Genomic DNA, 13,411 nt, shown 5'->3' with positions numbered 1-13,411 from the left:
AACAATGTTTCATAATGAGCAGTTATCTTACATATTGGGGCATTTGTGTTGTCAATATTTTCCCTCAGCCGCGTATTAGCGGAAACACGAATGACTTTAGTATATGGAGGACACGACACGGACCGTTAGACACCCACATGCCTTCCATTTGCAATTGTTCAATATATTCAATTTTGAATATGTACGGATAAGAATGATTCTAGAATCATTAATCAAACTTTATCATTTATGTAGAACGCTGTAAACATATTCCCAGACGGAAAGTATATCAGTGTTTTTCCAACAGATGACCGGTTAAAATAATATTATCATTATTCGCTCGTCATGAATGTTCATAACGCGTCAACGAATTCAACATCAAAAGATAAGTGTGCGATTCTCGATGATTATTGATATTTAAGAAGAAAAAACCCGATTTTGAAAAATTTGAAGGAAATCATTCGTATCGTCTCACACTGAATGTTAAATATTGGACATGGCTGTCAATCGCAATGATCTCGCTTTCGTTCTGAATGTTTGCTGGATGTTAACAGCGTAAATATATTATTGTTGTGACGAAATGTCAAATTAAATATAGACCATTGTCGACTGTTGTGTGTACACTTTACCATGTATTATTATGTTTGCGCGTTAAAATGTTAAACATGTATAAGTTAAGGTTAAGCCTGATCAATCGTTTTAACGGTGTTGTTTACTATAACACCAACGATTACGATGAAGATGTGTTTGTGTCTTATTATATTCTATATGAATGGTTGAATACTTCTAAAGACTTAATTAAATTCAAACAATTACCAATACATTATAAAAAAGCCAACTGTCTTCAATGTGTTTACCTGCTACACCATATAAGCTAATTCATCAATATTTTAACGCAAGGTGTTCTGAACCATTAGTACCAAGAAAAACATCATTACAACACACACACACACACAAAACACCAACAACTAAACGCTTCATTACTTTATTGTTCTAAAAGAAACAACCTACGGCGTAGGTAGAAGTAAACATTTGTTTTATTAATAAGCGCTAAATAACCGTTGTTCAGAAAGCTTAAAACAAGCATCTTACACTTTCCGAACAATTTGGTACGTGCTATATATATATAAACAAATTTATCATTGAACGAAATATGGAGAACATAACACGGCTGTTGAACGATGTATATTCGTAGTCTACAAACTAATAATCGATGATGTACAGAACATACATGTGTTTGTACGAAAATGCCTTTTTCCGAATACCAGCGTTATTAAAGCTACTATGCTACGGAGTGGGAAATAACGAACTTGAAAACATTGTATCCCATTCATGAAACAATTAATGTAACCATTTCATAATTGCATTAAATAATAATGTAATTATCGAAGTTTCAAAGGTTAATTCCATAAAGGTCTTACGACACGTTTAGGCTCTTTGATTGTTGTCATCATATTTGCAACTAAACACAACATTCAATTTCACTTTCGGAATACTTGCGTACATATTCTAAGTTCAGATACCAGACGACAAATGAGAGAGACTTAGGAGTTGCTATTTTATCATCTGCTCTTCACGCGGAAGACCCAGCTACAATCCCTACACGCGCTTACACCTGTCAAATGAAACTCAAATGATTGCATTGTATTTTCCAATATTTTTAAGTAAGTAACATAAATCATTTGATAAATATATCTTATTAAGACCATTAAAAATACTTACACAATAACGATTTATGATCTGTAGGAATACGATTTGGCATTAACTAGAAAATGTCACTTAATACCTAGACAAACGTCTCGTTCTAAGTTCAGAAAGTCTTTTTAGTGTGATATTATTTTTATTATTTTACAATGCTTTTTAATTGACTGCAGTGATGAGTTTGTATTTCTGGTATTGAACACCTGTGTTGGTATCATTTATATTCACCTCAAAATCTGTGAATTAGCAGCTTAAATATTTCAAGAAAAACACAATTATTTGATATGGTAAAATGTTATTATGAAGTGCAGGTAAAAGGTGTTCAATCGGCGAAGACATCACGTGGTTGTTTTTAAAGTCATATATATGAACACAATACAACACTTTTAGTTTTATTAAAATAATATTCACTAGTTGTTTCTTGTTTGTTCCGTAACTCGTTAATATTTAACTCATTCAGAAAAGCTGAATTTACTAACAGCTGCTGTTACTTATGTTTAAGTGTGAATAATCCATCTGAACATGTACGAGAATGAAAATGGAGAGCAGAAATATTTCATATGAAAAAAATAGCAATGTATATCATTAGCTGACAGCTTCTCAATTCGACATTTAAAGTGGACCAGTAAAGTTTAAAATATGAATCCATGATATAATATGTCATAATCATTGTAATTGTGTGCCCCATACCTTATTTACACAATTTTTAATATTGAGTTTTTTAACGCAGTCAGTTTCAATTCAAAGATGAGTGTGTTTTTGTTTCAATATGAAACTTAATAACGCAGACAAATTGTGAGTTTTTTGCGGTCAAATATGTTCCAAATCAATGATGTATTATAAGACAAACCTGTCATATAAGTATTGCTTCAGAATACATATTAGCGCTTACAAATACAAAAAGCATACAATGTCATAAACACATCTTTTTTATTTTCTGTTATAACGTATACTTATAGTGTTGCTGTTAAAAAAATCTTATGAAGCAAAACGAAATCATGCACACGCAAGGTTAGGTGATGAGATTGGTAAATTAAGTAGAGGTTGATAGTTTATGTTTAACATGATGGTCATCTGAAGGTGATTGTCGTGTTAAGCAATTATTAACATGTATATATTTTGTAAATGGTGTTTAGTTCATTCTTTCCGAAGGTTTATAGAGTAATACCAGTGTATTAAAAGTGATAATTCACTGTTACATACAATGACAATTAAACGTTATTTTATGATCATGTTTACTGGTATACTGTGAAAGGATATCGTTTTCATGAATCATGATGTAACGACTTTATTATTTCAGCAAAAATACAAAAATCATTTGTCAGCATAATTTTTTTTTCGATTTAGTGGAATATGGTTTTAAATTTACTCGTGATCATTGAAACATATTTTATCTATGATCACTGTCGAATTAAAATTGATATTCAACCCAAACCAATAAGTATATATGTATGTTATAAATTATTGTGATTGATCTAAAAGAATTAAAGTTGTGTTTTGATGCAAACCTTATACCTAGACATAGTATCAAACAAATAACAAAACACATATATGAATAGCTACTTTATAATCAAGTCAGATTAAGATTAATGAAGCGTAAGTAACGATATGTAGTCACTATATATAGTGTATTATGCTCAGGAGAATACATTTGGAGCTGGAAAATGATAAAAAAATGAACACATAAAAGTTAACTACCTTTATCGGTGGCCTTTTGTTATCGTGATGTATATCTATGCAGTGGCGCCAATTTTAGGTAATTGAATTTGAAAGTAAAATGGAATTAAACTAAGCCATTGTCTTTCATAGTCGTCAAAGCAAGTCTCAATACAAACAAATGTTAAGCGAATCAGGTCAACCAGATGAGAAGGCTTGCATGCGAAAACTTAAAATGTCTGTATTATACATGTGAACTGATAAAAGGGACCGTCAACCGCGATTGACGAAAAAAGAACAGTTCTAAAATACCATATATATTTTTACAATTATTAGTTTATTTTGATTAAAATATCACGAATGGTACATTACATTACTTGAAAAAAGTTCATATTTTCAGTATATTCGGTAGTAAAATTTCGCGATGTAAAATCGAAAGTACATCGCGAAAATAGGTGACATAACTACATACACACTATAAATAACGCAAGTAGATAGATCATTTTATATATAAAATATATACAATTCTCTACGCATACACAATTTGCATTCCTGGATTTACCACGTGACGATGATGAACAATCCACTTGCGTTTTTATAGTTACCTGAACCCAGTAAAATGTATTACCGAATATACTGAAAATATGTAATTTTTTTTTCAATTTATGTAATATACCAGTCGTGTTATTTTAATTAATATAAACTAATAATTGTAAAAAATACGGTATTTCAGAACTTTTCATTTTTCGTCAATCGCGATTGACGGTCCCTTTAGTGTGATAGCGGTGAGTGAACTGATAGAAAAAACAACAACAGTATGATACTTTGCAGAAGTGTTCCAATCATAACAAATTTACATAAGGTAAATTTCGAATGTTATGATACAACAATACATAATTTAATCAGTGTCCGGATTTAACATTCCGTGTATCATCAAACCACACATATAATAGTACAAACACCTCCAGGCTTGTGCAATTTCCTTTGTGTAATTCTCTTTGAGCACTGCATGAAGACCATAATTTAAACAAGGCCACAGCTTCTGAAACAGAGCAGGCATACTCGTATTAGACAGACACTTGTAAATAGCTAACTGCTAGCGGTACCATTATTTCTCCACTATTTGTACAATCATTTTCCTTGTTTTGTTTAAGTGCTCTTCATTCGATCACCATCCCTTTACGTGTGCCTATGATCTTGGTTGGTTGAAACTATACCGAACAGAAGGTTTCTTATCTGCGTAATTATCCCCATATCACAATATCACAACAACATTAAATGTCTTACATTAAAAACATAAATAACTGGATAATTAAGTTATAATTCAATACCTGTTTGAAGCATAGTGAGTCTAGTGATTAGTATCTACAACGGTTGGAACAAAATCAGGATCCTCCAAAAAGTCAGTGTCAAACGCGATATAACCTCATAAATGTCGAACTAAATTACAACGTAAGCAATGAAACTCTAGTAAATATCTCAGTAAAATACCCCGAGTCATATTATAGATAACACATTGTATGAAGAGTCACACAATACGTAATTGTTTAATCCAGACATTTTAAGCATTACCATTACACACATATTATAAGACACTTCACGACATGGCTGACACAGCGTAGGGCTTTTGATAACACTAATTCCGATGATTTAGAAACTTTTCAGAAGAATTCAAGTTTTTTTCAAACGTTCAAAGCAAAACTATATATATATATATATATATATATATATATATCTATATATATATATATATATATATATATATATATATATATATATATATATATATATATATATATATATATATATATATATATATATATATATTTATTTATTCATGTATGTGTATTATATATATATATATATATATATTATATGCCTGATAAATAATTCTATTCTTAAATGTAGAATAGAAGCGTACTTACTTTTATCATTTTGGGCTTTACATTCCGGTAGCAGTGTATCTGGCCGATGGTTATTATGACGGAGTTGAGGCAGCTCGAGTCCCCAAGACTTTCTACTGCAGCACCTAAAGCCTTCATGACAACAGCCCCATGTCGGAGTAACATGTCCATGTCTATGTTCGCATCTAGCTTGTTATCGTGGTTGATATGCACGATTTTGGGAAACACAATCTTTAGCTGCGGTTCGATCTCGAAAAACCTAAACGATCGAACAGTATGGTATTATATTACATGCATTGCGTTGCTGACCTTTAATAGTACATTACACAAGCGTTACAATATTATGTTGTCTTTATTGTTGTCATGAAATCTAATAATACATACCGAATAGTGTAGACACCATTTACAGCTTGATGTTTATTTCGCAACAAGGCAGAACACGAAATACCCAGCAAACACATAATGTTTTTACAACGTTGTGATTTGGTTGTATATTGGTCAGGTCATGAAATAACCTTATACGGACGTTGTGGCAACGTTAAAAGTTGATAAAAAGAGAAAGAAAAAAATATTTGTTAAAAATTTGCGATAACGTTAAAATAACGTTGTTTAAACGTTATTTTAGAACGTTATTTTAGAACGTTTATCTAACGTTATAACATAACGTTGTACCATCGTTGTTTTTGGTCATACCATCTAATGTTTCTTTTTTTATTGTAATGATTATTAACTGTTATCTTTGGTAAACGATTCAAATAAAAAAAACTTTTACATAAATATTTCAACAGTTTTTCTGAAGCATTTTGAAAAAGCTTTTAGAACTAGTTTTAGTTGCGACTTTTTCCGTTGGGAGAGGGGGGCAGTATATAATAAACTTTTAAACACTAAATTATACTAAATATTCACAAATGCATTGCATACAAGATACACATTTATTAATTTGTACCCTATAATATACATTTGAAACTCAACAAATTTGAATATTCTGAATACGAAACCGCGGTTTTTCGCTTCCTCTTTGGCGCGTGCAACAACAAAAGGAACAAAGAAACACAGAAGCGGTGTGAAAAAAGACGATAATTCACTAACTCCAGAAAACATGTTTGATAAATAACTACATTTACAGGTAAACGACATGTTTTTTCTTAATTGTATTTAATTAATTTGCATAAATGATCGCGGTTGGAATGATTTAGTTAACCCGAACTCTTAAGATAAGGATTAGACTCCGTTCGCCCCTAATACTCGTTCGCACCCGGTCAATTCGTCCTGTAAACGTATAATGTAAAGTAAAAATACAATTGAGAATTATGAAACTATTATAATAATAGATTTATGGAACATTAATTTCATGCATTTTTAATATTGATGCATCTTCAGGCATTTTTTTTAAAGAAAGTTTTGTGGTAATTTACCACCAGTTTTTGTCGCAAAAATTGCATCCATGAGAGTCTTATAACTTGCAGAAATACCGGCATTTACCTGGCCCAGCATTTACTGTTATTAAAGGCGAAGTTTCATCTTTGTATACTTTAATAGTTTTTACAAACATTTGAGTTTTAAACTGTATTTTGATATCTTTGCAGATGGAATACGTAAGGTATCGAACATGAGGAGATCCGAGGTAGAGGTCACCGTTACAGACTTCTTAAAACACGCACCGTATCAGCCCGGCAGATTACAGAATAAGGACGTTTAGGTGTGTGGTAAAATAATACATCACTTTAAAGCTTTTTTTAAAACAGCTATACACAATCTTTTCTAATATAAAATGTTAAAAAATAAATATCTATCAAAATCGTTCATTTAATCTAACTTGTGTGCAAAATAACATTCGTTATTGCTCTTCCATTTAAAAAACAGACTTGCAGATTGATACAGTTATTCAGTTATTTATTAACCTGTAGTGTTTGTGTATCTTTTACAGAAAAACATGTCACACCAGACTACAGGCCGGAATGAAACGCTCCCCGAGGCTGTTGTGCAAGATTCAGACAGCAACTTGTTATAAATTGATATTATGGACAAGACATATTCATTTATTGTTTCATCAAATATCACGAATACCGGTATGTGTTCTTCTGTCTCGCAAATATCGAAACGTTCTAGCTGTGCATACTTTAAACATTTTGGAGAAATCTTTCTCATATGTGAACATATTTTTTGAACATTTAAATATACCTAGCACACATTGTTTCCGTGAAAGCCACACAACTGTGGCTATATATTATATGTTACTTGATGGTTTTTCCCTTGTTGTGTTTTTTTTAACCTTTGTATCACTTTAAATACTCATGACGTAAAGTTTGTAGGGGTCTGCTAGATAGTCTCAGAAAATGTTTTCTATGAAACTTTTTTGGCATGTAACGAAATGATTTTGTCTTTATATGTATATATTTAACTACACTACTGTATTTTTAATTCTGTAACCTGGAAAATTTGCAAATTTTATATACTTTCATAATTGTAAATGTTTACTTGTGTACGTGTGTCGATAACAAATTTTCTTCGTATGAAAAGAAAGCTATAGGACTGTTCTTAAACTTTGTAGAGGTAATGCAAAAGCGACATGACTTTCTTTAAATGTTTTTGTGATTATTAAGAGACCGACACTTAAACATTTATTGGCTTTGTCTGTAAGGCGTACAAAACGTTGTATATTTCCACTGACCCGACCGACCCTAATTTTTTTTTCAGACACTTAACATTTTGTTTGGCCATTTAAAGTCAAGATATTGTATTGAATTTGTTAAACTGGATAATTTTATAAAATTATGATTTTGCCATCACAGAATTACAGAGAAATGATGTTGCAAAGACAAATGGAAGACTTTTGTCATTGAAAATACGTTTTTTAGTGGAAAATACCGTAATGTGTAAAAGTAAAAAAAAAAGATGGAAAAAGTTGCGGCGACCTACCTACCCTATTTTTTGGCGATATGTTAGTGGAAAGAGACAACTTTTTTACGTTTAATATCGATGTTTAATATTTTGCAGTTGTAAACAATTTGCTCTATTATTGTTATAACAGACAGGGTCTTCATAAATGAAGAATGAACTTCCTGTTTCTTAGTTTGGAGGTTTTGATTTAAACAAAATTGAAGTCATGAGGTTAGGGAAAATATGTTCTTACAAAACTTCAACGTTATTTTGAATTTTTTTTATCTGTGATTTCACTTGAAAAGGTAAAATATGCATATCTTCTATTTTATGCATTACATATATTAAGTTGTGACACTTCCATGGATGCAATTTAAAAAGTTGTGTGATTTTAACTGGGTAACCTTTCACAAATGCTCTGAATAGACACTGTTACCGGAAGTTAATTGTTTTAGCCAACTAAATGAGTATATGTGCTTTAAATGATTATTGTAGATTGTCATTGTGTACACACCGGTCTTACTGACCTGTGTACTAACGCGAAAGGAATTATGGGTAGCACTTCTTTTACGAATGAAAAGTGAAAGCGAAAGAAGACCAGATAAATCATGCTACTTATAATTGCTATACGTCTTAATAGAGATTCAAAATCGCATTTAAACATAATACAGTTACATTTCTTGTAACAACATTCCATTTTAAACATATGATAAAAAAACGATTTTCTTTCATTATTAACATGTTCATTCCTACGCAGAACTACTTTGGCGGAAGCATAAATCCCCAAACCAGGGGAATGTGATGCGTCTTAGTATAGAGGTGACAATAACGTAGTGACGTCAACATCTATGTATACAATGGTTGATTGTTAATATTCGGTTCTTTTCTAGTTTGTTAATGTACTTCTGTTTAACAATTATTTACAACTGAAAACATTGCATTCATTCATTATTGAACTAAAATTCTTCAGTTTGTAAGGTTAACATTGTTTGATTGTTTTATAATTTTAGTTAGGTCATATAAAGTTTGCATTTTATTTTATAACGTTATAACAACGTTATATGGAGTCAAGAAAATCACGTCGTATGGACGTTGTAAAATAACGTTTTATCAACGTTATGTATAACGTTATTTTAACGTTTTTACAACGTTATTGTGTTTGCTGGGTAAGTACACAATATTATTTATTAAAGAAGCTCATTTAATTTATTTTGCATTAAACTACCTTGGATAGTTACCGTAACGACGAAAAGTATTATCCTCGCTTACCTGATGTCACAACAATAAAGTAGGACTCGATACATTATTTAATAAGAAAAAAATGAAATTTGAAACAAATAAATAAACAAAACTATACTTATCTTATAAAGACATATTTTGTCGTTGAACGGCCTTTTGGAATAATATGCATGATACTCGAAGAACGTTTTATTACCAAGAACAATTACTAAACAAACTTGCTATTGCATTTTGTCTAAACAATGCATCAACGTGTACTATGGTATATTATATAATAACAAAATCGAAACGTGAACAATTACAAATACAAACCTACGAAAAACAATGCCACCAAGTGTATCGAGGTCACCGTTTAGGAGGTTCCAGGACTTCTTAACCAGCTGCATTTGATTGCATGTTAACACATTATGAAGCTGCTTGTCCCGAATGGAAAATGACGCTTCACCAAGTGTCAGCTTGTTGCCCATGACTACACAAACATTTTTTTTAATAAAAACAACACAATAAATCCTGCAAGTTAATCAAATAGCCGTTTTAATTTCAAATGTTTCTTACATTTTAATTGATACATAAATGAATGTGTAAGTGTTCAGGTCCAATATACTTTATAATCTGCAAGACGTCGGAATACTGGTATTAAACGTTTAAGTCCAGTTCAAACCACATTTTATAAATATGTAAATAGCAAACAAATGCTAACGGTATTGTCTATTATTTCAATCGTTTATATTTTTAAAAACGTTCATAGAAATTTTCATTGCTTTTTATAATGTCAGATAATTCGTTCTGGTTGTAAAAAACTCCATGCTTTTCTAAACACGTTTCCACATTAAATGTTAGCAAAGTTAGAAGCTTGCCTCAACATATCCATGCAAACGCATTGATCGTGAAACGCACTTTAAAATCCCCTTGAGTGTTATTGGACTTTCTCGTTACAAATGTGGCAAGAGTGAGGCAAGTTGCATTAAATACAGTTTTCAAGCTTTGACGTTGTTGTTGCTGAATCATCTATCTGTGATCTGCATCCAGGTATCCACTGTTGTACTTGCAAATCGTTTTGTGAAGTTTATCATTAAACAAGCTATCTTATATTTCCGAACATTTATATTTTGATATTTTATTTTATTTAATACGTGCTTTTCTTCACGGAAACCAACTTATTATCGCCGACTTTGGCAACACACGTTGATGTTTGGCTGTAACTAAGAAAACTATAAACGTGTAATTGTGTGTACCTGTACATGTGTGCACGTATTTAATTGTATTAATAATAACAGACAAATTTGTTAACGCACTTTAACTTTTTCTCTTCTAAGTTTTGAGTTATATTCCCCACGCAGACACAAGGCAATAATATCACAATATTTGTGCGCCACACCTAAAGTGTTTTAATTATTTTCACAACGCTCATGTTTTAACATCAGATATGTAGAAAATAAAACTGCAGCTTCACTCAAGTCATGTTTTTTTATAAATAAGAGTCAAGCGGATGTGTGGACATATCTTTTCTAAAAATAGTCACGAATGTTCTGCATTCGTAAAATAATTGTAATTCATCGCGTGTTCCTGTACGCCTTGAAACTTTAACATTTAGTTTCTGAAAGGATTTTATTTACATTTGTTTCATTGTTTCTAAACACAATGTGCTAAAGAACAACAGTCATAAAGGATCGTATAAGTGAATTACAAACTGAACACGATTTATGGATTTGGACAGTAAATTCATATTGAAATAAAACAACAGTTATTTTGCATGACCAAATGATAATATTGCATCAGAGTTATTACTGATTCTGATTTAACAACTATTGAATCCGTTTGCATGGTTGAGTTCACTATGGAGAAAACAAAGTATATCCACATAGAGCAAATGTATATTATATGGAAAAGGAGATCATACATTGAACTGTACTCCACGATTTTCCTCTTCTTAAAAAGATATCCAGATATTTGAAACGTAAGGCCGTTGAAACGCATCCAAATCGAAACGAATTGTTTTAATATCTTCGATATAAATACAAAACATGAAAAGCAATAGAACTGGTTTTGAAGTATAAAACATGTTCCTTTCATATAGAAAATGAAAACCAAATATACATATATTGGTCTCAATATTTAACAAATACTTATACATTATTTACAAAGTAACCAGGTAACATCACAATAAAAACACATCATAGAGAAAACACCATTTGTCTATGAAAATTCCTTTAAATTTATGTAAAATGTACATGATGAATTTAAACTCATGCTTGGATTTATTGAATCATCTTGTAATGATACTACCCAATAAAGTTCATATTGCCATGATTAATGACACATGATCTAGACGACGAATATGCAATGTTTGCATCTTCATAATGTTCAAAATTCCTAAAGACATAGTTTTGACTGATATTTGATCAAACAAAACCAGCAACAATATATCAATCTTGTAATGCGGGATTTAATTCAAATCAACAAACGTATGCACGCATATATATATATATATATATATATATATATATATATATATATATATATATATATAAGTATAAGTATAAGTATATATAGCATCATGCATTAGTTATTGAATTCGGGATTTGTCTTCGGATGCCAACTCTCTTATCTGATTCTGTAAATCCAAAATCTCAAAGCCCCTGAGTCAGTTTTAACAACACAAAACAAATCTATCTGCCGACTAGAAAGAAGGCGATACAAATTAATAACATACAACTTCGCCGTGATATGTCGCACAGGGAATCAAAATATCTCCCATTACTGCTCAAGAAACTAAATAAAAGTAATTAACAAAAACAGTTTATTATAGGATTAGGTAAACTTCCTAGCAATTTCAGTATTACCAGATTCAATGCCATAAGCAGAAATTTGCGCGAACTAGATCAGGTATGAACATTGACGGTGTTTCATTGATTCCATATCAAACAACGCGTGACATACACATCTAACAATCAGGTCTATTTATCTACGGTACAAATGAACAAACCACAATTAAGATAAATAACTACTTGGAAGCACTCAATGGTTTGTTTAAGACTGTACATATATGATGGTATGCGACGCAAAGTTGTTCATTTAGCTCGCAACGGTCACCATAAATACCAAAACATTTTAACACTGACTAAATAACTTCTTATGATATCCTTCACAATGAAATACACGAAGGCAGCATCACTAAAGTAACTAAAGAATGCAGAATATAGTTTGGGATTGAAACATAGGGCTAATAAATTAAATCAGGCGTTCACGAAAACATTTTACAAAATATATTAAAACTCATTTCCAGAAATGAAATAAAGTTCAAATACTTTCTCATATATACTTAGAGAACATTGAAATGGTGTAGTAATCACTTTCAATTTCTAAAGCATTAAAATAACAATGCTTTGAAATACAGGCCAAGTTTTTGTACGCAATGTTTACATGTCATACAGGTGGAAATATGTTTGTGCACATACGAACACATAATAAAGACTGCGTAATCACTAGTCAAATAAAATAAAATTTCCTATAGATTTGCATGGCGCGTGGCGTAAACAAGTTAACGAACAAGCATGGTAAACATAAAGAATAAAACCAGATCATCTTCCAAGAAAAATATGGAAAACGTCATACAAAAGTTCAGCGGCGGTAGTCGAATGTACTAGAGATCCTGTAGAAACGGTCTTACGGGCTAACCAGTAGTCCCTAGCCTCGTCTAGATCCCGAATCTGGTTCAGTCGCCAAACTGGCCCTTCCGTTGCACGTCTGTCCCATATTTGGCGTCAAATGTAGTGGTGTGGTAATGACACAAGAAAAACAAAGTCCATGAATGGGTATTATCTACTTATTGACGGCCACCAATAAAGTACCATGATGGAAATACCTATATAATGACAATAACAATACTTCGTACAAATAGAACCAAACAAGTGTTACTATTAAATATGAATGATATGCAGATACAATTATATAACATAAAAAAATGTGTAAAAATCATAGCAACAGGTAGCTTTGTATTATTAATAACTAATGCAATTAAGGCAGCTGCATTTAATTATTATTTTTTAAAC

The 13,411-nt window shown here is 31.2% G+C and overlaps 1 protein-coding gene across 1 annotated transcript; it reads right to left on the bottom strand.

The window, feature by feature from the left end:
- Positions 1–4,114: 4,114 nt before the first annotated feature.
- Positions 4,115–10,283, bottom strand: LOC127850380 (neuroglobin-like). The gene is made up of 3 exons (XM_052383374.1): positions 9,672–10,283; positions 5,262–5,499; positions 4,115–4,378 (listed from the first exon to the last, which is right to left on the bottom strand). The coding sequence occupies exons 1-3, from the start codon at positions 9,824–9,826 to the stop codon at positions 4,235–4,237; spliced, it is 537 nt and encodes a 178-aa protein (XP_052239334.1). The 5' UTR covers positions 9,827–10,283; the 3' UTR covers positions 4,115–4,234.
- Positions 10,284–13,411: the final 3,128 nt, after the last annotated feature.

The sequence above is a fragment of the Dreissena polymorpha genome, chromosome 11, assembly GCF_020536995.1.
Source record: "Dreissena polymorpha isolate Duluth1 chromosome 11, UMN_Dpol_1.0, whole genome shotgun sequence".
NCBI classification, from domain to species: domain Eukaryota; kingdom Metazoa; phylum Mollusca; class Bivalvia; order Myida; family Dreissenidae; genus Dreissena; species Dreissena polymorpha.
This window is presented reverse-complemented; position numbering and strand designations above follow the sequence as displayed.

What these genes read in the sequence shown, in the direction of transcription:
- LOC127850380 (XM_052383374.1), bottom strand. Translation starts at nt 9,826, where the DNA reads ATGGGCAACAAGCTGACACTTGGTGAAGCGTCATTTTCCATTCGGGAC. An exon ending in GGTGGCATTGTTTTTCGTAG is followed by an intron (nt 5,500 to 9,671) that starts GTTTGTATTTGT and finishes TCGATCGTTTAG; the next exon opens with GTTTTTCGAGATCGAACCGC. An exon ending in TAAAGCCCAAAATGATAAAA is followed by an intron (nt 4,379 to 5,261) that starts GTAAGTACGCTT and finishes GCTCTGTTTCAG; the next exon opens with AAGCTGTGGCCTTGTTTAAA.